We start from the raw sequence: 23,304 nt of genomic DNA, 5'->3' as shown, positions 1-23,304 counted from the left end.
ACCCCTCTGCCCTGTTCATGCTCTCTCTTATGCTCATTCTCAATTTCTCCCTAATAAATCTTAAAAAGAAAAAAACAAACAAACAAATGCTCAGTTCACAAAAGCTGCTATAAATTAGTGTAACTCCTCTTCAACTGTCCTAATGGTCGCAGGAAGGTTACTTCCTTGTGTTTCCAAATATTAAGTTTACATTTCTATTAGAGCACTTATCAAAAAGTGTATTAGCCCTTTTAAATGTGAGCTCTTGGGAGTGAAATTGTGTTCTATATGACTTATTGTCAACACCTAGTAAGTGCCAGTTTTTGGCACTTGTAAGTACCAAATTTGAAAGTACTCAATATTTTTGGGATGAATGGATTACAAGCAATAAAACATCAAGCAGGGATGGGCAGCTCAGGTGGCTCGGTGGTTTAGGGCCACCTTCAGCTCAGGATGTGATCCTAGAGTCCTGGGATCGCGTCCCACCTCAGGCTCCCTGCATGGAGCCTGCTTCTCCCTCTGCTTGTGTCTGCCTCTCTTTCTCTGTATCTCATGAAAAAATAAAATCTAAAAAAAACCCAACCAAACAAACATTAAACAGTGTTCTCAAAATTTAACATGCAAGCTTTTGGAGACTGTGTTTAAAATGCAGCTTCCTGAGCCCCTAGCCTACCAGAGACAGATTTACTAGGATCCTGCATTTTAGCAAGGTAACCTCCACCCCCAGGTGATTTTGGTGCAGTACTCTTTGCACCACATTTTGAAAAACACTATATAAAGGATGACTTAAAGCAAATAATGCTTTGCTTGAAATAAAATTGACAAGGAAATACAAATAATCCTAAGTAAATATATTTCTTATTGTCCTTTATGCTATAGACATTATAAAGAAGGGAAGAATAATAAACCAATTACCGGCACAATTATCTTTCTGCAGATGCCACTTTTAGGCAATAGGTTTGAGCAATGGAAACTTGGGCAAGGCAGAGGGGGCCACTGTGACAGCCCCCCCCCCCCCATACAGACAGGCCATCAGGGGACACACCTCCAAATATCCACAGGCTTTAATTAACCAATGGCCTATTTACAACCAGGTATAGTTACCAAAAAAGAGAAGATTCCATTCAGCTCCATACTTCCTTACCTTCTTCCTTAAATATAGCTCCCAGAGTCTCTGTTTTGTTGTCCTGCCCACCATTCCCTTAAGGTGTATTGAGTAAACTTCGCTTTTGTTCTGCTTCAGGTGTTCACTCAATCGGGTTGCCTCACATTTGGGGGCCTGCACTTAATTGGGAGACACATTATATTTTTCACATGTTAAATCTGTTACCATTAGGTATGTTACCTGTGTTTTGAACTTAAAGACTTTCAACTCTTAGATAAGTTTAGGTGTCACTTGCAAGTAGATCTTAATAGGACAGAACATACTCCTTTTCTTCATGATAATCTTATAATTGGGTAAATTATTTTGATTGAGAATGAGAGACAATTCAGACTGCAATATTAGCTGCTTTTCAGGTTAGTTTTGATGTCCCCTTGCCCCCCAGCCTATATATGTTAGGATTCTATTTGTGTATTCCTAGTTTTCTACACAGGATGAAACAGGCTGATCTCCTGATGTAAAGGGGTAGTGTTACTGGCCTTGTGTGGAAAATTCTTATTTCCAGTTAAAATAATTGAAGTTGTAAAACCAGAGAACCAATAATTGATATTTATTATACAGAAATGTGAAGGCCATTATGCATATGCATTAAAGGAGAGGGTGTTTTGCAGTGAATACTATACAAACCGAGGACATCCACATTGAGAAACAATATAAAAATAAACACCGACCAAGAGTTGCAAGAAAGAACTCAACTTCTACCCCCTACTCCAATCAAACATACTTTCCACAGGAAAACCTGGTTTCAATTCATGCTGAATTGTTCAAATGGAAAGGAAAACTAAGTCAGGTAGAGACAACACGTGGACTGGTTTTTGTACTTTCAGAGAGTCAGAGTGAAACTCCACTCAGGCTCACATTTCGAATTCACTTCATACTAAAATTTATCTCTAGTCACGTAAGCAATATCTGGAGTGAAACTTAATTGAGTTCATTGAGTTGGGAAATTTTATGGGGCTAGACAGGTTTGGGGGTGGAGATGAAAGTTATAATCATTCATTTAATTACTGAAGATCTGTTATCAGGTCTGGGTTGTCTGTATTAGCCCTTTGACAGTCTGTTTTTCTGTAATGGTCAAGAAGCATGATCCATTAAAAAATGCTAGCATCATAAATGCTTGACCTTAGCACAATTTGGTGCCTGTCTTCTTTATATTCCCAAACACCAGACTTTATATTAGCATACTTTTGACACCAAATTGTCCTTCTAAATAGGTTTAGTCTTAATCTTCTCTTTGCACTCACTACTGAATTGAAAGAAATTGAAACTTTTTAGAGATTTGGGTAGATAGATGGTTGTGTTGAAAGATTAATGACTAGGAGAGTATCTGTGGCTTAAATATAGACAAAAATATTTCTAGAACCCTTAAATATAGACAGAATCTATAAATTTATGAAGGAAGTCAAAAATAGGGAACAAGAAGATCTGGACTCAGGATGCTATTCAGCAACTGAAATTTCTAACTCCCTCAATTCAATCAGAGAGGAGACATATAATCTGGAGGAATGAGGAGTCATGTGCTAATGGGTAGAAATTCTCATGCTACCTCCCTCTCTTATAAATTATAATGCTGACTGCATGAAGGATGTGGTTGAGAGATACATATTTCTCATTCAGACTTTTGTCCTAATGAATGAGGGAGTAGGATAATGCTAAGAGAGAGTATAGAATATATTTCTGATTTTAGAGCTGTGAGAGCCAGGTAATCAAATTTGCAATATTCTCATTAGGTTAGAAAAGGAAAAATGAAAAAATCATTAGTGGGACATACAGTTCCAGAGGCCATCTGCTCCAAAAATGAGTTTTGTTTCCACTGCCCCTTATTCAGAGACAGTTATTTCAATAACTGCATTACTTAGTAGAGTGTGAGAGACAAAGACTGTGAAAACATGTATTTAAGATAGAAAACAGGGGCCCCTGGCTGGCTCAATTGGGAGAGTACATGACTCTTAATTTCAGGGTCAGGAGTTCAAGTCCCACATTGGGTGTGGAGCCTACTTAAAACAAAAAAAGATACAAATTTTAAAAAATTTAATAAATGGTTTGCTCTATATCTCACTCACATTTTGTGACTGGAGAACTCCAAATCCCACTTAGATATTCCTGCTTATTCAAAAGCACACTGGATGGAAGTAAACCAAGAAATGAGAGAAAATTATTATGGTGTGTGTGTGGGTTCAAATAGTTTATTCACCTCTGTAGTGGAAAAACAAGGAGAAATAAAATCTGCTTACAATGGCCAAAATTTATGGAGAAGCCCTAAAGTTGCTTTCCCCAAATCACAAATCTGATTCAAGAGAAGGAAAAAAATGATGAAAAACATCTCATCACACAAAACTCAGTGTGGTGTCTCTGATAGTCATCAGCCAGCAGAGGAAAAAGGAGAAACCCACCCACTGGTTTTAGGATTTATTGAAGGCTGCCAGCACAGCCCAGATCATCTCTGTGGCACTGTGCTTTGTCCCCTCCACTTCAGGGTCCAGTTCTACTAGGTCCTTGGCTCGATTCATTGCCACATCATACTTGTCATCCGCCAGAGAGGAGAAGACATTCTCTAGTACATCAGAGGAGTGGGCTAGCACCAGGAGTGCTAGTGTTCGCTTGTCCATACGTTGAGGGTCATTTACCCACCGCTCTAGGACACTATCTTGAAGTTTTTTCACTAGTCGCTGTTTCTCTGTTGTATTGGTCACTGGATGAGTAGTCATGTCAAATAGGAGGAAATTCTGCTTCTCAGTGGTTAGAATACCCTTCTCTACTAGATTCTTTGCAATTCGCTCTCTTACATTTCTCAGCTGGTACTGTAATTTGAAGGGGTTCCAAGTCTCACCTTTGGGAAAAAAAAAACAGAAGACTTGAACAACACTATAAGCCAACTAGACCTAGTAAGACATCTACAGAACATTCCACCCTCAAGTGCAAATGGGACATTCTCCAGGACAGACCACATTCTAGGCCATAAAAATCAGCCTTAATAAACTTAAAGGGGGGACTTTTGAGTGGCTCACTGGTTGTGTGTCTGCCTTCAGCTCAGGTCATGATCCCTGGTCCAGGGATTGAGTTCCACATCGGGCTCCCTGAGGGGAGCCTGCTTCTCCCTCTGCCTATGTCTCTGCCTCTCTCTCTGTGTCTCTCATGAATAAATAAATAAAATCTTAAAAAAAAAAAAAAAAAAAACTTAAAGGGACTGGAAACACACAAAATATGCTATCCAACCACAATAGAATTAAATTAGAAATTAACAGAAGGAAATTTGGGAAATCCAAAATATGTGGAAATTAAATAAAGAACCAATGAATCAAAGAAGAAATCACAGGGAAATTTTAAAAATATTTTGAGTTGAATGAAAATGAAAACACAACAGACCAAGACTTATGTGCTACAACTTAAAGCAGTGTCAAGAGAAAAATTTATGATCCCAAACGTTGTATTAGAAAAGGAGATGTCAAATCAATAACCTACCTTTCTATCTTAAGAAAATAGAAAAAGAAGAGCACGCTAAACATGAAGGAAGCAAAAGAAAATAATAAAGATTAGAGAGAAGATAAATAGAAACAATGAAAACAATAGAGGAAATCAATAAAATCAAAGTTGGTTCATTGAAAAGATCAACAAATTGACAAACTTAAACTGACCAAGAAAGAAAGAAGACTTAATTTACTAAAATTGGGAATGAAAGAGGAAACATCACCACTGACCTTACAGAAATAAAAAGGGCAGTATGACGACACTATAAATAACAGTATGCCAACAAATTAGATAACCTAGAAGAAATGCACAAATTCCTTGAAACACACAAATTACCTAAACTGACTCAAGAAGAAAGAGAAAATCTGAATAAATCTATAACAGCAAATAGATTGAATAAGTAATTTAAAACTCCTCACAAAAAAAGCATGGTTTAGAGGGGTTACTAGTAATAGTACCAAATGTTTAAAGAATGCTACTAATCCTTCACAAACTCTTTTAAAAAAACAGAAGAGGAGGGAGCACTTCCTTAGTTCATACAGTTAAGTATCAATCTGATACCAAAACCAGACAGACATCAGAAGAAGACTATAGACCAACATCCCTTATGAATATAAGTACAAAAATATTCAACAAAATACTACCCAAAAAAATCCAGCAACATATAATAAAGAGTATGTAACAAAATTAAGTAGGACTTATACCAGAAATGCAAGGTTGTTTTAATATCCAAAAATCTAGGGACACCTGGATGGCTCAGTGGTTGAGCATCTGCCTTTGGCTCAGGGTGTGATCCCACGTTTCTGGGATGGAATCCTACACTGGGCTCCCCATGGGGAGCCTGCTTCTCCCTCTGCCTGTGTCTCTGCCTCTCTGTGTGTCTCTCATGAATAAAAACTCTTTTAAAAAATCCCAAAGTCTAATTATGTAACACATCATATCAATAGAATGAAAAGCAAAAACCAAATGATCATCTCAATCAACACAGAAAAAGTATCTGACAAAATCCAACATATTTACATGATAAAAACACTCAACAAACTAGGGATAGGTAGCAACTTCCTCAATCTGATAGAAGGTATTTACAAAAACCCCACAGGTAGCTTCATATTTAATGGTGAAAGAGTCAGCGATGTCCTACTAGGATCAGGAACAAGACAAAGATGCCATTTTCATCACTTCTATTTAGCACTGTACTGGAAGTTCTAGCCAGGGCAATTAGGCAAGGAAAAGAAATGAAAGCGGGGCAGCCCTGGTGGCGCAGCAGTTTAGCGCCACCTGCAGCCTGGGGTGTGATCCTGGGGACCCTGGGTCGAGTCCCACATCGGGCTCCCTGCATGGAGCCTGCTTCTCCCTCTGCCTGTTCCTCTGCCTCTCTCTCTCTCTGTGTCTCTATGAATAAATAAATAAATAAAATCTTAAAAGAAAAGAAAAGAAATGAAAGCATTCAGATCACACAGGAAGAAGTTAATCTATTTTTATTTCCAGATGACATGATCTCGTATACAGAAAAATCTAAGGAATCCACTTAAACTATTGCAACAAATAAATTCAGCAAAGTTGCAGGATATAAGATTAATATATAAAAATCATAGGAGTTTCTATACATTGGCAATAACCTGAAAAAATTTTTTAAATGACATTTATAATATCAAAGAGAGCAAAATACTTAGGAATATTTTTAACAAAAGTAGCATAAGACTTGTACACTGAAAGTTACAAAATATTGTTGAAAGAAATAAAGAATATCTATTTTTTTAAAAGATTTTATTTATTTATTAATGAGAGACACACAGGGAGAGAGAGAGGCAGAGACACAGGCAGAGGGAGAAGCAAGCTCCACGCAGGGAGCCCAATGTGGGACTCGATCCTGGGACTCCAGGATCATGTCCCACGGCCAAAGGCAGGCGCTAAACCACTGATCCACCCAAGGATCCCCAAGAATATCTAAATAAATGGAAAGATATTCCTTTTTTTTTTTTTAAATATTTATTTATTCATGGGAGACACACAGAGAGAGAAGCAGGCTCCCAGCAGGGAGCCCAATGTGGGACTTGATCATGGACCCCAGGATCACACACAGAGCTGAAGGCAGATGCTTAACCGCTGAGCCACCCAGGCATCCCAAATGGAAGATATTCCATGTTCATGGATTGGAAAACTTCATATTATTAAGATAGCAATATTCCCCAAATTGATCTACGGATTCAGTACAATTCCTATTAAAATCCTACCTTGCTTTATTACAGAAATTGACAAGCTAATTCTATAATTCATATGGAAATGCAAACGACCAAGCATGGTCAAAAAAATCTTGAAAAAGAATAAAGTTGGAGGACTCACATTTCATGATTTCAAAACTACTACAAAACAACAATAATCAAAAAAACAAAACAAGCAAACAAAGCCTACAATAATCAAGAGAGTGTGGTATTGCATAAGGACAAACATATAGATCAAAAGAAGAGTCCAGAAATAAATTCATACATATATGGTCAAGTGATTTTTGACAATGGTACCAAGATAAATCATGGAGGACAGAACAGTGCTAGGACAACTGTATTTATATATTCATGCAAAAGACTGAAGTTGGAGCTCTACCCATACGATCTACAATTAACTCAAAATGGACAATAGACCTAAGTGAAATAGACAAGCTATAAATCTCTTAGAAGAAAATGCAGGAATAAATCTTCATGATGTTGGGTTAAGCAATCATTGCTTAGATATTACACAAGCAATAAAAGAAAAAGATTAATTGAAAAGTATTAAAATGGAAAACTTTATGCTTTTTTTTTTTTTAAAGATTTTATTTGAGTGGTCAAGAGTGAGAGAGAGAGAGCAAGCATGAGCAGGGGGAGGAGCAGAGGGAGAGAAAGAAGCAGGCTCTCCTCTGAGGAGGAAGCCTGATGCTGGGCTTGATCTGGGAACTCTGGGATCATGACCTGAGCCTAAGGCAGACATGTAACCAACTGAGCCACTCGGTTGGTACCCTCAAACTGTATGCTTTAAAGAACACCATCAAGAAGTGAAAAGACAGGGCAGCCTGGGTGGCTCAGCAGTTTAGCACTGCCTTCAGTTCAGGGCCTGATCCTGGAGACCTGGGATCAAGTCCCATGTGGGGCTCCTTGCATGGAGTCTGCTTCTCCCTCTGCCTGTGTCTCTGCCTCTCTCTCTGTGTCTCTCATGAATAAATAAATAAAATCTTAAAAAAAAAAAAAAAGAAGTGAAAAGACAGAATGGCAGGAAAATTTTGCAAATTCTGTATATGATAAAAGAGATTATATCTAGAATATATTTGAAAAGTACAACTCATAGTAAAAACGGTAAACCCAATTAAAAAATAGGTTAAGTATATGAATAGACATTTTTCCAAAGAAGATATACAAAGAGCCATAAATACATAAAGATGGTCAACATCATTATATATTAGAAAAATCCAAATAAAAATCACAACGATATACCACTACATACTCATTAGGATAGATAAAAGAGAATAACAAGTATTGATAAGAATGTGGAAGAATGAAACTCATACACTGGTGTGGAAATATAAAATGGTGTAGCCAACTTTGAAAAACTGGCCCCATCCCTGTCCTTAAGATGTTTAAAATCTAGTATGGATTAATAGTGGGGAGACAAAAATAATATATATATTTTAATATTTTATTTATTTATTCATGAGAGACACAGAGAGAGAGAGAGAGAGGCAGAGGCAGAGGGAGAAGCAGGCTCCATGCAGGGAGCCAGACGTGGGACCTGATCCCGGGACTCCAGGATCATGCCCTGGGCTGAAGGCAGACACCCAACCACTGAGCCACCCAGGCATCCCCAAAAATAATATTTGAAGCAGGCCCTAATGACAAACTCGAACTGGACATAGATGATAAGGTTCTTTAAAATGTTAATCATTGAGATATGACATCAGGGATGATGATAGAGTGGGAAGTGCCAGACATTCATCTCTTCACCTAGACAACAATTATACTAGAACCTAGAATCTTTTTTTTTTTTTTTAATTAGGCCATGTACCCAGGGTGGTGCCCAACACAGGGCTTGCACTCATGACCCTGAAATCAGGACCTGAGCTGAGATCAAGAGTTGCACACCTAACTGAGTGACCCACCCAGAGCCTGTAGAATATATCTTTTTAATAACTATTTGGAACTCTGGAATCTATTTGAATGCTTGTAGGTTCCAGGCCAAGGCTTGACTGGCAAAGTGTGGTTCATACTAGCCTATTTTAGCCTTCAGCACAATAGTGGATATTTAGCCCCTAAAATCCCCTTTAAAAAAAAAAAAAGATTATTTATTTATTTATTAATGAGAGAGAGAGAGAGAGAGAGAGAGAGAGAGGCAGAGACACAGGCAGAGGGAGAAGCAGGCTCCATGCAGGGAGCCCAATGCAGGACTCAATCCCGGGTCTCCGGGGTCACACCCTGGACTGAAGGCTAGCCCCTAAAATCCTAAACACAAAGACATATAATGTAAGAAATGAGGGACAAAATACTATAGATCATACAGCAAAGAAACAACAAAATGGCAGAAGTGTCTCCTTATGAGTAATTATTTTAATCTATCTATCTATTTAAAAAATATTCTATTATTTATTTGAGAGAGAGAGAGAACACAAGCAGGGGAAGCAGTAGAGGAGGAAGAAGTAGACTCCTTGTTCAGTAGGGAACCTGATTCAAGGCTTGATCCTGGGACTCTGGGATCACGACCTGAGCTGAAGGCAGATGCTTAACTGACTGAGCCACTCAGACATACCATGAGTAATTACTTTGAATGTAAATAGATTAAGCAACTCAGTCACAAGACAAAGGTTGACAGGATGGGTTAAAAAACATCATCTAACTATATGCTATCTACAAGAGACTCACTTTAGTCACATTAAAGACCAATAATCCTTATGAATATAGATGCAAAAATCTTTAATAAAATATTAGCAAAGTGAATCCAACAGCCTATTGAAAGGACTATTCACCATGGACAAGTAAAATTTATCCCAGGAAAGTAACATAAAAAAAATCAAATGGACAAAGGATCTGAATAGACTTTCCAAAGAAGATATAAAGATGGTCAACAGATGCATGAAAAAATGCTCAACATCATTAATCATCAAAGAAGTGCAAATCAAATCACAACGAAATGACAATTCACATCTGTTAGTGGCTGTTATAAAAAGACAAGAAAAAAACAAGTGTTTTTTTTAAAAATATTTTATTTATTTATTCATGATAGACAGAGAGAGAGAGAGAGAGAGAGAGAGAGAGAGAGGCAGAGACACAGGCGGAGGGAGAAGCAGGCTCCATGCAGGGAGCCCGACGTGGGACTCGATCCCGGGACTCCAGGATCGTGCCCTGGGCCAAAGGCAGGTGCTAAACCGCTGAGCCACCCAGGGATCCCCGAAAAAACGAGTGTTAAAGAGGATGTGGGAAAAAAAGAGAACATTTGTGCACTGTTAGTGAGAATGTAAATTGGTGCAGTCACTTCAGAAAACAGTATGGAAGTTCCTCAAAAGTTAAAAATATAAGTATCATGTGATCCAGCAATTCCACTTCTGGATATTTATTCAAAGAAAATGAAAATACTAACTGGAAAAGATACATGCACTGTGATATTCACTGAAGCATGACATTACAATAGCCAAAACATAGAAGTAATTTAAGTGTTCATCAATGGATGAATGGATAAAGAAAGTGTATATATATATATATATATATATATATATATATATACACACAGTGAAATATTATTTAGCCATAAAAAAGACATCTTGTCATTTACAACAACGTGGTTGAAACCTGAGGGCATTATACTAAGTGAAATAAGTGAGACAGAGAAAGACAAATATTTTATGATCTCACTTATATGTATAATCTAAAAAACAAAAACCTGAAAGGGGTGCCTGGCTGACTCAATCAGTGGAGCATATGACTCTTGATCTCAGGGTTTGAGTCCCACATTGAGTATACAGATCACTTACAAATAAAATCTTAAACAACAACCACCCCATAACAACAACAAAAAAGCTCATAGATACAGAGAACAGATATCATTGGTGGTTGCCAGAGGCAAGAGATGGGCGGTGGGGGGGTGGTGGTGGAAAAAAAAATGGGTGAATATAGTCAAAAGGTACACACTTCCAGTTATAAAATAAGTAAGTCCTAGGAATGTAATTTTTTTTTTTTTTTTTTTAATTTATGATAGTCACAGAGAGAGAGAGAGGCAGAGACACAGGCAGAGGGAGAAGCAGGCTCCATGCACCGGGAGCCCGATGTGGGATTCGATCTCAGGTCTCCAGGATCGCGCCCTGGGCCAAAGGCAGGCACCAAACCGCTGCGCCACCCAGGGATCCCTGGAGCCTGTCTTTGGCCCAGGGCGCAATCCTGGGGTCCCGGGTTCGAGTCCCGCATCGGGCTCCCTGCATGGAGCCTGCTTCTCCCTCTGCCTGTGTCTCTGCCTCTCTCTCTCTCTCTCTCATGAGTAAATAAATAAAATCTTAAAAAAAAAAACCTAACTAGTGATAGTCTAAACTGAAAGCCTTACTGAGGGATCCCTGGGTGGCGCAGCGGTTTGGCGCCTGCCTTTGGCCCAGGGCGTGATCCTGGAGATGCGGGATCGAATCCCACGTCGGGCTACCGGTGCATGGAGCCTGCTTCTCCCTCTGCCTGTGTCTCTGCCTCTCTCTCTCTCACTGTGTGCCTATCATAAATAAATAAAAATTAAAAAAAAAAAATGAAAGCCTTACTGATAACTTCAACAGTCAATTAACACATATTTTGTATGTTACATGTATTATATACTGTATTCTTATAATAAGCTAAAAAAATTAAATTTTAAGAAAATCATAAGGAAAATACATTTACATTGTTTTGTTTTGTATTGAAAAAAATCTATGTATATATGGGCCTGCATGGTTCAAAACCATGTTGTTCAAGGGTTAACTGTATAGAAAATCCCAAAGAATGCACAAAAATGCTACTAGAGCTAATAAACTAATTCAGCTAAAGTGCAGGGTACAAGGAAAACACACAAATATCAGCTGTTTCTACACACAAGTAATGAACAAAGGAAATTAAGAAAGTAGTTCCATTTATAATAGTGTCTAAACGAATTAAAAACTTAGGAATAAGTCTAACCAGAGCTGAAAGATATATATGCTGAAAACTACACAACATTGCTGAAAAACATTAAAGATGACAAAAATAATGTAAAGACATCCTATATTTAATGGGCAAAGGACTTGACACCGTCAAGTTATCAATACCACTCAAAGAGATCTACAGGTTCAACACAATCCCTAACAAAATTCCAGGAGTCTTTCCCACTGAAATGGAAAAGCTGATCCTCAAATTCACATGCAACTTCATGAGACCCAGGATAGCCAAAACAATCTTGAAAAAGAATAAAGTGGGCAGCCTGGGGGGCTCAGCGGTTTAGCGCCACCTTCAGCCCAGGGCCTGATCCTGGAGACCTGGGATCGAGTCCCATGTCGGGCTCCCTGCATGGGGCCTTCATCTCCCTCTGCCTGTGTCTCTCATGAATAAATAAATAAAATATTAAAAAAAAAAAAGAAAAAGAATAAAGTTGTGACACTTATACTTTCCAATATCAGAAATTATTACAAAGCTATAGTAAGTAAAACAGTATGGTATTGGCATAGGTCAAGCATAGATCAATGCAATAGAACAGATAGACCAGAAGTAAATCCTCACATCTATGATCAACTGATTTTCTTTTCTTTTTTTTTTTTTTAAGATTTTATTTTTTTATTAATGAGACACACACACACACACACACACACACACACACACACAGAGGCAGAGACACAGGCAGAGGGAGAAGCAGGCTTCACGCAGGAAGCCCAATGTGGGACTCGATCCCGGGACTCCAGGATCACGCCCTGCGGCCAAAGGCAGGCGCTAAACCGCTGAGCCACCCAGGGATCCCCGATCAACTGATTTTCAACAAGGCTGCTAAGATTATTCAATGGGGAAAGGTCGATCTTTTCATGGATATAAGACCAAAAGTGCAAGCAACAAAAGAAAAAATAGATAAATTCGATTTCATCCAAATTAAGAACTTTTGGTATCAAGGATTACCATCAAAAAGGTTGAGAAGACAACCTACAGAATGGGAGAAAATACTATAAATGATGGATCTGATTAATATTATATAATATTAATATATATCATATATTATATATGATAATAGGGATTTATATTAATAAAATACAAAATATTCCTAAAATTCAGCAACAATAACAACAGAACCCAATTTAAAAAATGGGCAAAGGACTTGAATAGACATTTTTCCAAAGAAGATATACATGGGATCCCTGGGTGTCGCAGCGGTTTGGCGCCTGCCTTTGGCCCAGGGCGCGATCCTGGAGACCCGGGATCGAGTCCCACATCAGGCTCCCAGTGCATGGAGCCTGCCTCTCCCTCTGCCTATGTCTCTGCCTCTCTCCCTTTCTCTCTCTGTGACTATCATAAATAAATAAAAAATTAAAAAAAAAAAGGAAGATATACAAATGGCCAATACACCCATGAAAAGATGCATATCACTGGTCATTAGGAAAATGCAAATCAAATCGAGATATTCCTTCATGTCTACTAAGGGAACTATAATTAAAAACCAAACCAAACCAACAAACAAAAAAATAGAACAAGTTTTGATGACAATGTGGAGAAACTGGAGCCCTTATGCATGGCTGGTGAGAATGTAAAAGGGTGCATCCTTTGTAGAAAATAATTTTGTGGTTTCTCAAAACGTAGAACTATTACATGACCCAGCAATTCTACTCTTATGTATATATCTAAAAGAGTAGAAAGCAGTGACTTGAATAGATATTTGTATATTAATGTTCATAGCAGCATTATCCACAATACCTAAAAGGTGGAAACAACCCAAGTGTCCATCAACAAATGAATTAAAACAAATGTGGTGTATCTGAACAATGGATTATTCAGTGGCCATAAAAAGGAATGAGATTTTGATATATGCTACAACATGAACAGACCTTGAAAACATTATGCTTAGTGAAATAAGACAAATATAAAAGGATAAATATTGTATGATTCCACTTATATGAGTTACCTAGTGCAGGCAAATTCATAAAGACAACACATAGAAAAGAGGTTGTAGAGAATGGGGAGTGGGGAGTTAAGAAGGATGTTTGGGATGATGAGAAAGCTTTGGGTACAGAGAGAAGTGATTAGTTACATAACACCTTGAATACATTTAATGTCACTGAATTATACATTTATGAATGGTTAAAACAATAAAGATTATGTTATATGCATTTTACCACAATAAAAAAAGTTAACTATATGTCCCCCCAAATTAAAATATATCCATAGGGCAGCCGGGGTGGCTCAGAAGTTCAGCGCCACCTTCGGCCCAGGGAGTGATCCTGGAGACCCAGGATGGAGACCCACGTCGGGCTCCCTGAGTGGAGCCTGCTTCTCCCTCTGACTGTGTCTCTGCCTCTCTCTCTGTGTGTCTCTCATGAATAAATAAATAAAATCTTAAAAAAGAAAAAAAAAATCCATAAAAAACATGTCTGTGAATGTCCATAGTAGCATCATTCATAATAGCGAAAAAGTGGAAATAATCCAAATGTCTATCAACTGATGAATCAATATATAAATGTGGTATATCTATACAATGAAATATTAGTTAGTGATAAAAAGGAGTCAAGTAAAACTTGGGAAATTCTAATAAGATTGGTGGATTTTATCAATGTCAATATCCTATAGATCATAATATACCATAGTTTTGTAAAAGGTTATCACTGGGGAATTCTGAGCAGAGTATATAAAGGATCTCTCAGTATTACCCCTTACAACTGCATGTAAGTCTCCAAGTATCTCAGTACAAATTTCAATTAAAAAATTTGTCCCAGAAGGTGACATTGGCTGTGACCTCAAAGTGACCAGTGGAAGATTCTCCTGAAATTTTATGCCATAGGTCTACTTACTTATATTAAAGTTTTTGAGGGACGCCTGGGTGGCTCAGCGGTTGAGCATCTGCCTTTGGCCCAGGGCCTGATCCTGGGATCAGGGATTGAGTCCCACATCGGGCTTCCTGCATGGAGTCTGCTTCTCCCTCTGCTTATATCTCTTCCTCTCTCTCTCTTTCATGAATAAATAATAAAAATCTTAAAAAAAAAATAAAGTTTTTGGACTTGCCCTTAAAAAAAAATAATAACAACTATATAACAACTATAATAATAACAACAAAAAGAATAAACAAACTATTGGTACATGCTAAAACATGGATGAACCTTAAAAATGTTGTATCTTAGCCAGTCACAAAAAATTGTACATTTCCCTTATATGAAATACCTAGAATAAGCCAATCCACAGAGACAGAATGTAGAGTAGTGGCTGCCACAGCTGGGCAGGAGGCTTGGGAAAAACTGCTAATGAGTATGGGGTTTATTTTGGGGTGAAGAAAATGTTCTCAATTCAGTTTGTGAGGATGGTTGCACAATTGTGTGAATATACTAAAATCCATTTAATTGTGTACTTTCCATGGGTATGTGGTGTGTGAATTATGTATCAAAGAGATGTTTAAAAAATTTCTTGTGAGGATGCCTTGGGTGGCTCAGCAGTTGAGCATCTACCTTTGGCTTGGGTCATGATCCCGTGGTCCTGAGATCGAGTCCCACATTAGGCTCTGTGCATGGAGCCTGCTTCTCCCTCTGCCTATGTCTCTGCCTCTCTCTCTGTCTCTCATGAATAAATAAAATCTTTAAAAAAAATTTCTCATGAAAAATATCATTAGGGAGCTTATGGGTTGGAGTAGCAGAAATAAGATGAAGCTCTGGAAAACTTTGTGTATTGATTAACCATGCCTTTTCTGTCCCTCTTCAATATACTTAAACAGTGAAACATATACTTCTTACCCAGTAGCTTGAACTCTTCTACTCCTTTTCTTGAACTAGTAGGATAAAGATTACAAAGTGTGGGATTTTTGAACCATTTTACCTGTGAGTAGTTCTATCCATGTCTGGACGGTTTCTGTGGGTTCAGTTGCTTTGATGTGTTTGAGAGTTTCATCCAGTAAAACATCCCCTGTTGGGCTATCTGACTTTAGCAGTACCTTTAAGAGAAGAATCAAGGGGCCCTGGTTCATCCATTTAATTCAAATTAAGATCTTTCAGTATACCATATATACATTATTGGTTAAGTGTTGTAGGAAATGCAAAGCAACATACTACACCGTCCCTGTCCTCAAGAAGTTTAAAATCTAGATGGGGTAATTGTAGGGAGACAAAAATAACATTTGAAGTGGACCCTAGTGACAAACTGGATATAAATGGTCATGGAAAAAATATTCAATAATAACTTTGGGTCGGGAAACCAACTTGTGGAATGATTAATAAAAATAGCAAAGTCAGGAAAGGAAGCCAGTTTTGGGGAAAAGTTGATAAATTTGGTTTTAACTGATAAGGGATAGCCACATTGAAATGCCTAGTTAATAGTTAAGTATGTTCCTGGGGTTAGAAGAAGAAGACAGGCCTAGGATTTGATAGGTTAATATCATGGAAGTGATAGATGAAGCTATAAGGTAAATATCTCCAAAAGGATGGGAATTTATGCAAAAGGATACAAACTGAGACTTAGATGTTAAGGAATGGAGAAGGACAAGAGAGAGCACATAGCCAGAGAAGCAAGAAAATGTAATATAACAAAGGCCAAGAATGAAGAAAATTTCAAGTAGGAGGAGGTGGTCAAAAATGCCAAATGCCACATATAGGTTAAAAGAGAAAAATAAGGGCAGCCCCGGTGGCTCAGCGGTTCAGCGCCGCCTTCAGCCCAGGGTGTGATCCTGGAAACCCAGGATCGAGTCCCGCGTTGGGCTCCCTGCGTGGAGCTTACTTCTTCCTCTGCCTGTGTCTCTGCCTCTCTCTCTCTCTGTGCCTCTCATGAATAAATAAATAAAATCTTTTACAAAAAGAGAGAGAGAGAAATAAATTGAAGACAAAAGAGAAGGTGGTGATAGGGCACCTGGCTGGCTCAGTTGGCAGAGTATGTGACTTGTTTTTAAAAGATTTTATTTATGGGGCACCTGTGTGGCTCAGTGCTTGAGCCTTTGGTTCAGGCTGTGATCCCAGGGTCCTAGGATCAAGTCCCTCAAGGAGCCTGCTTCTCCTTCTGCCTATGTCTCTGCCTCTCTCTCTGTGTCTCTCATCAATTAAAAAAAAATTATTTGATAGATAGCCCACATGCATGAGCTAGCACAAACAGGGAAATGGCAGAGAGATAGGGAGAAGCAGGCTCCCCACTGAGCAGGAAGCCTGATGTAGGGCTTGATCCCAGGACCCCAGGGTTATGACCTGAGCCAAGGGCAGACGCTAAACCAACTGAGCCACCCAGGTGCCCCAGAGAATGTGACTCTTGGTCTAAGGGTTGTGAGTTCAAGTACCACATTGGACATAGGGCCTGCTGGTGATACCTAAAAAAAATATAGTTTGGGTAGAGTTCTGAGTATGACAGTAAAGTTATAAGTGGAAAAAAATACATAGTAAAAAAAATGGAGACAGAGGTTATAGCTCGTATGGTGGAATGGACTTACTTTAAATGGAAGGAGAAATTTCTAATGGTTATCTGAGCATGACTAGTGTTAAAGACTGCACCTGACCTGTGGTTTGCCCCCTCCTATATAACATTCTATTTCATAATGTTTCAGTTACAGACATGGAGTAATAATCAACAGTATCCTAATAATGACTTTTCTGCTTAAAAAAGACAAAACCATAAACTTCTTACAACTCTTTAGATGATGGATACTTGAATTTCTCCCTCCCTCCGTTAAATCTGTTAGACAATAGGATGGCTGAGTGAGTGATAATCATCTTGTCTCACTATTCAGATCTTCCCATTTCTCCAGGGGCGCCTCGGTGGCTTAGTTGGTTAAGCATCCATATAGCTCAGGGTTATGAATTCAAGCCCCTCAGAAAAAAAAAACAAAACTTCCTACTCCTCCAAAATGGACCATTGGTATCTACCCTTTCATAAGTTAGGAGGATGTCCACAGAGGTGCTGTACCTTTCTGTCCAGTAGTCGCTTCTTACGCATGGTAGGGGGTTCCAGACAGATTCGACCCCGCATGGCCAATTCTATCAGGATGCCCCCTCGCAGGCCAGATGATATACAGTCATTCCAGAAAGATGTGTAACCCTAGAAAAGGAAAAAGAGAAAGAATGTTCTGAAAGGGTTATGGACTTTTAACAAGCACCTTAAGGACAGTTCACTTTGTTGCAATTCATGTCACATTACATGACCACAAAACAGAATAAGAGAACAGAATCTGGGATGCCTGGGAGGCTCAGTGGTTGAGCATCTGCCTTTGGCCCAGGGCGTGGTCCTTGGGCTCTGGGGTCCCGGAATCAAGTCCCACATCAAGCTCCCTGCATGGAGCCTCCTTCTCCCTCTGCCTGTGTCTCTGCCTCTCCCTCTCTCTCTCATGAATAAATAAATCTAAAAAAAAAAAAAAAAAAAGAGAGAGAGAAAGAGAGAATAGAATCTTTCTCTTAATTGAAACCTCCCCAAATAAAGGTTCTCTAACTTCAAGCTCTCTGTGAATTCCCATAGTTCAGCTGTTAGTTGATAACTACTACGTCAAATTTTAATTTTTGAAAAGAATTTTGGCCTCTTGGAAATGTTTCCATTGACACCCTAAACTTCAGAGTAGAATATAATTAAGTAGAAAAATGTATAAACCATTTGAGCCTTTTACTCTCTCAAGACATGTTTTATTTGCAAGCTAATTTGATGGGTGGTGTGGTAGAAACCCAGCTCTGCCACTGACTAGTTAAGTGCCTTGGGTATGTTATTCAACCAGCTTCAAGTGCGATGTCCTCATCTGTAAAACAGGGACATTAACATCTATCTTTTTAAGTTTGCTGTGAGGAATAAATTAGATGTTATACATAAAAAAGCAGAAAGTAGAGTGGCTGGTATACAGTAGGCACTTAAATACTACTTTCTCTTCCTTAGGAGCTATAATAGAGGTACAAAGAGGAGGACTGTCTTAAGGAACCATTTTAAGGAGGACTGTCTTATGGAGGACTGTCTTAAGGAACCATTTTAAGGAACAAAAAATCTAACTGGAAATATCATGCAAATGTGAGGAATACAAATTTTAAACAAAGCCTCAATTGAAAAAGCAGCAGCAGACAGGCAAAAATGACGACTGGGAATTTGATTTAGATGCTAGTTTTTCAAACCATGTATCATTTTTGGGCTACTCAGAAGCTTTTATGGGACTTGAAGTGGGATTTCAAGAATAGGTTGAATTTAGCAGAGAAGGGAGGGTTTTCCAGATGAAGATGAAGGAAATCATCCAAACTCTACTATTTTTCAAAAGGGCATTCTAAGCAAAAGTATAAAGGAAAGAGACATTACATATGTTTAGAGATCTAACTCAAGGACATGAGATCAGGGATCCCTGGGTGGCGCAGCGGTTTGGCGCCTGCCTTTGGCCCAGGGCGCGATCCTGGAGACCTGGGATCGAATCCCACATCGGGCTCCCGGTGCATGGAGCCTGCTTCTCCCTCTGCCTGTGTCTCTGCGCCTCTCTCTCTCTGCGACTATCATAAATAAATAAAATTAAAAAAAAAAAAAAAAAGGACATGAGATCAAATTGGTTGGGGCTGGGCTGTGGGAAGTCTTGATGCTCTTAACTTTTACTGAAAGGCAATATTCAGTCCTAAAGGTTCTGAGCAAGGAGTTATGATTAACACAAGAAGATCCATCAGAGTTATTAGAACTGTTCAACACTCTAGCCATCTTTGGGTAGCACTCCCTCTCAAGGGAGAGAAGCTGGGTGAGATGTTAGCAGGGAGGTTCTAGCATGGCTTTAAAGTCATTAAAGATCATTAAAGATCACCTTTAATGATCACTATTTAAAATTTTTTATTTTATTTACTTGTTTACTTACTGAATTTTAAACTTAAAACAACAACAACAAAACAACTCCATGCCCAATGTGGAGCTTGAACTCATGATCCCAAGATCAAGAGCCTCATGCTCTACCAACTGTGCCAGTCAGGTGCTCCATAAGTTACTATTAATAGCAGTAATGTCTAATGTTTATTGAATACTTATTATGTAGATTTGTGTTTAGTTTTTTTGCATGCACTATCTGATCACATCTTCACAACAATTTGATAAGGGGGGTACTACTGTGTATATATAATAATATTATTATTATTATTATATTATATATAATTATATATATTATATTATATTATATATTATATAATAATAATAATAACATTATTATTATTAAAGATTTATTTACTTGAGAGAGATAGAGAGCACCAGAAGAGGGTCAGAGGAAGCAGGAGACTCTGCTGGGCATGGAGCCAAATGCAGGGCTCTGGGATCATAACCAGAGACAAAGGCAGACCAGGCGCCCCTACTATCCACATTTTATTTTATTTTTTTATTTTTTTATTTTTTAAAGATTTTATTTATTTATTCATGATAGACACACAGAGAGAGAGGCAGAGACACAGGCAGAGGGAGAAGCAGGCTCCATGCACCGGGAGCCCGACGTGGGACTCGATCCCGGGTCTCCAGGATCGCGCCCTGGGTCAAAGGCAGGCGCTAAACCGCTGCGCCACCCAGGGATCCCCTATCCACATTTTAAAGATGAGGAAACTAAGGCTTATGGAGGTTCTGTGACACGACAGAGGTTATAAAGCTAAATAGTGGTAAAGACTTAATAATATTTTTTTATTTTATTTATTTTTTATTTTTTATTTATTTATTTATTTTAATTTTTTATTGGTGTTCAATTTACTAACATACAGAATAACCCCCAGTGCCCGTCACCCATTCACTCCCACCCCCCGCCCTCCTCCCCTTCTACCACCCCTAGTTCGTTTCCCAGAGTTAGCAGTCTTTACGTTCTGTCTCCCTTTCTGATATTTCCCACACATTTCTTCTCCCTTCCCTTATATTCCCTTTCACTATTATTTATATTCCCCAAATGAATGAGAACATATAATGTTTGTCCTTCTCCGACTGACTTACTTCACTCAGCATAATACCCTCCAGTTCCATCCACGTTGAAGCAAATGGTGGGTATTTGTCATTTCTAATAGCTGAGTAATATTCCATTGTATACATAAACCACATCTTCTTTATCCATTCGTCTTTCGTTGGACACCGAGGCTCCTTCCACAGTTTGGCTATCGTGGCCATTGCTGCTATAAACATCGGGGTGCAGGTGTCCCGGCGTTTCACTGCATCTGTATCTTTGGGGTAAATCCCCAATAGTGCAATTGCTGGGTCGTAGGGCAGGTCTATTTTTAACTCTTTGAGGAACCTCCACACAGTTTTCCAGAGTGGCTGCACCAGTTCACATTCCCACCCACAGTGTAAGAGGGTTCCCTTTTCTCCGCATCCCCTCCAACATTTGTTGTTTCCTGCCTTGTTAATTTGCCCCATTCTCACCGGTGTGAGGTGGTATCTCATTGTGGTTTTGATTTGTATTTCCCTGATGGCAAGTGATGCAGAGCATTTTCTCATATGCATGTTGGCCATGTCTATGTCTTCCTCTGTGAGATTTCTCTTCATGTCTTTTGCCCATTTCATGATTGGATTGTTTGTTTCTTTGGTGTTGAGTTTAATAAGTTCTTTATAGATCTTGGAAACTAGCCCTTTATCTGATATGTCATTTGCAAATATCTTCTCCCATTCTGTAGATTGTCTTTTAGTTTTGTTGACTGTATCCTTTGCTGTGCAAAAGCTTCTTATCTTGATAAAGTCCCAATAGTTCATTTTTGCTTTTGTTTCTTTTGCCTTCGTGGATGTATCTTGCAAGAAGTTACTGTGGCCGAGTTCAAAAAGGGTGTTGCCTGTGTTCTTCTCTAGGATTTTGATGGAATCTTGTCTCACATTTAGATCTTTCATCCATTTTGAGTTTATCTTTGTGTCTGGTGAAAGAGAGTGGTCTAGTTTCATTCTTAATAATATTTTTTAATTCCACTTTCCTTCTTTATTGATTTAGAAGTTATGTACTTTCTTTTCTTTTTTTTTTTTTTAAATAAAGATTTTATTTATTTATTCATGAGAGACACAGAGAGAGGCAGAGACACAGATGAGGGAGAAGCAGGTTCCCTGTGGAGAGCCCAATGCGGGACTCGATCCCAGGAACCCAGGATCAGGACCTGAGCTGAAGGCTGACACTCAACCACTGAGCCACCCAGGCGTCCCTGTTCTCTCTTTTCTTTAGGAAAGTTATCCTCAAAATTTTAACATGCATGACAATTAAAAATTAATACAAAATCTAATTATTTAAAAAAGAATATTTAGGGATCCCTGGGTGGCGCAGCGGTTTAGCGCCTGCCTTTGGCCCAGGGCGCGATCCTGGAGACCCAGGATCGAATCCCACGTCGGGCTCCCAGTGCATAGAGCCTGCTTCTCCCTCTGCCTGTGTCTCTGCCTCTCTCTCTCTCTCTCTCTCTGTGACTATCATAAATAAGTAAAAAATTAAAAAAAATTTTTAAAAAGAATATTTAACCACTCTTCTAGCTGACCAATATTTTATCTTTTTTTTTTTTAACTCACATGTTAGACATTATTATTAGCATTATCATTATTTTACATAGGTAGTACTTGTTTAGATTTACTCAGATGCTTACCGATGTCTTTGCTCGCTATTCTTTCTTGCATCTTAGACCTCCTTTCTGGTACTATTTTCCTTTTTTCTAAAGTAGAATTTCCTTAAGTGAAAGTCTGTTGGAGGCAAACTATTTTATCTGAAATGTCTTTATTTCACCATTGTTTTTCAACTATAGTTTCTCTGGATGTAACATTCTAGGTTGATAGTTTTCTCGTATCACATTGAAGATATTAAGCCCTCTTCTCCTAGCTTCCATTGTTGCAGTGAGAAATGTATCATTCTTACTGATTGTGGTTTCTTGTAGGTGAATTGTCTTTTAATCTTCGGTCCTTTCACATCTGTCTCTTAGAGTTTTGCAGACTGTGTGTGAATTTATTCATCCTGTTTGGCATATGCTTCCTGTACTTATAGGTTCATTTCTTATTTTCAAAAATTCTCACTTCTTCTCTTTAGGAATTTTAGCTCTCCTCCATTTTATTTTTTCCTTCTGGGACGTCAATCTTACTTATTCTAACCTCCATGTCTTTTAACCTCTCTTTTGTATCTTCCATTTCTTTTGTCTCTAAATTGCTTTTTGAAGAGTTATTATTCATAGCTGGCTTCCAATTTACTCTCTCCATCTGTATCTAATATGCTAAACTCTCCATGAGATTTTGATATCTTTTTTTTTTTTTTGAGATTTTGATTTCAACTTTGATTTTTTTTTTTCATTTCAAAAAGTTCTATGTAGTTATTTTTCACATTTGCTTGGTCATTTGTGATTTCTTTTCGCTGTTCATTTTGTGATTCTTTTTTTTTTAATGTCATATTTTATGTTGTCTGATCATTTTATTTTTTTAAAGATTTTGTTTATTTATTCATGAGAGACACAGAGAGAGAGGCAGAGACACAGACAGAGAGAGAAGCAGGCTCCCTGCGGGGAGCCTGATGTCGGACTCAATCCCAGGACCCCAGGATCACGACCTGGGCCAAAGGCAAATGCTCAATCACTGAGCCACCCAGGTGCCCCTGTCTGATCATTTTAATATCTGAGGTCTATGAAT

General features: G+C 38.5%; 1 protein-coding gene across 4 annotated transcripts in view; it reads right to left on the bottom strand.

Annotated features, from left to right (window-relative positions):
* Window positions 1-3,309: 3,309 nt before the first annotated feature.
* Window positions 3,310-23,304, bottom strand: part of GOLPH3L (golgi phosphoprotein 3 like) — a 40,086-nt gene continuing 20,091 nt past the window's right edge. For 2 of the 4 annotated variants that reach the window (XM_077842386.1, XM_077842385.1), the window contains 3 exons: window positions 17,674-17,805; window positions 15,610-15,724; window positions 3,310-3,995 (listed from right to left, as the gene is read on the bottom strand). In XM_077842386.1, coding sequence (XP_077698512.1) covers window positions 3,544-3,995; window positions 15,610-15,724; window positions 17,674-17,805 — 699 coding nt within the window. In that variant the 3' untranslated portion in view covers window positions 3,310-3,543. Of the gene's footprint in view, window positions 3,996-15,609; window positions 15,725-17,673; window positions 17,806-20,502; window positions 21,573-23,304 lie in introns of those variants that run through there. The other 2 variants (XM_077842387.1, XM_077842384.1) reach the window with 2 other exon arrangements.

This window comes from Canis aureus, chromosome 12 (assembly GCF_053574225.1).
Source record: "Canis aureus isolate CA01 chromosome 12, VMU_Caureus_v.1.0, whole genome shotgun sequence".
Taxonomy (NCBI): Eukaryota; Metazoa; Chordata; class Mammalia; order Carnivora; family Canidae; genus Canis; species Canis aureus.
This window is presented reverse-complemented; position numbering and strand designations above follow the sequence as displayed.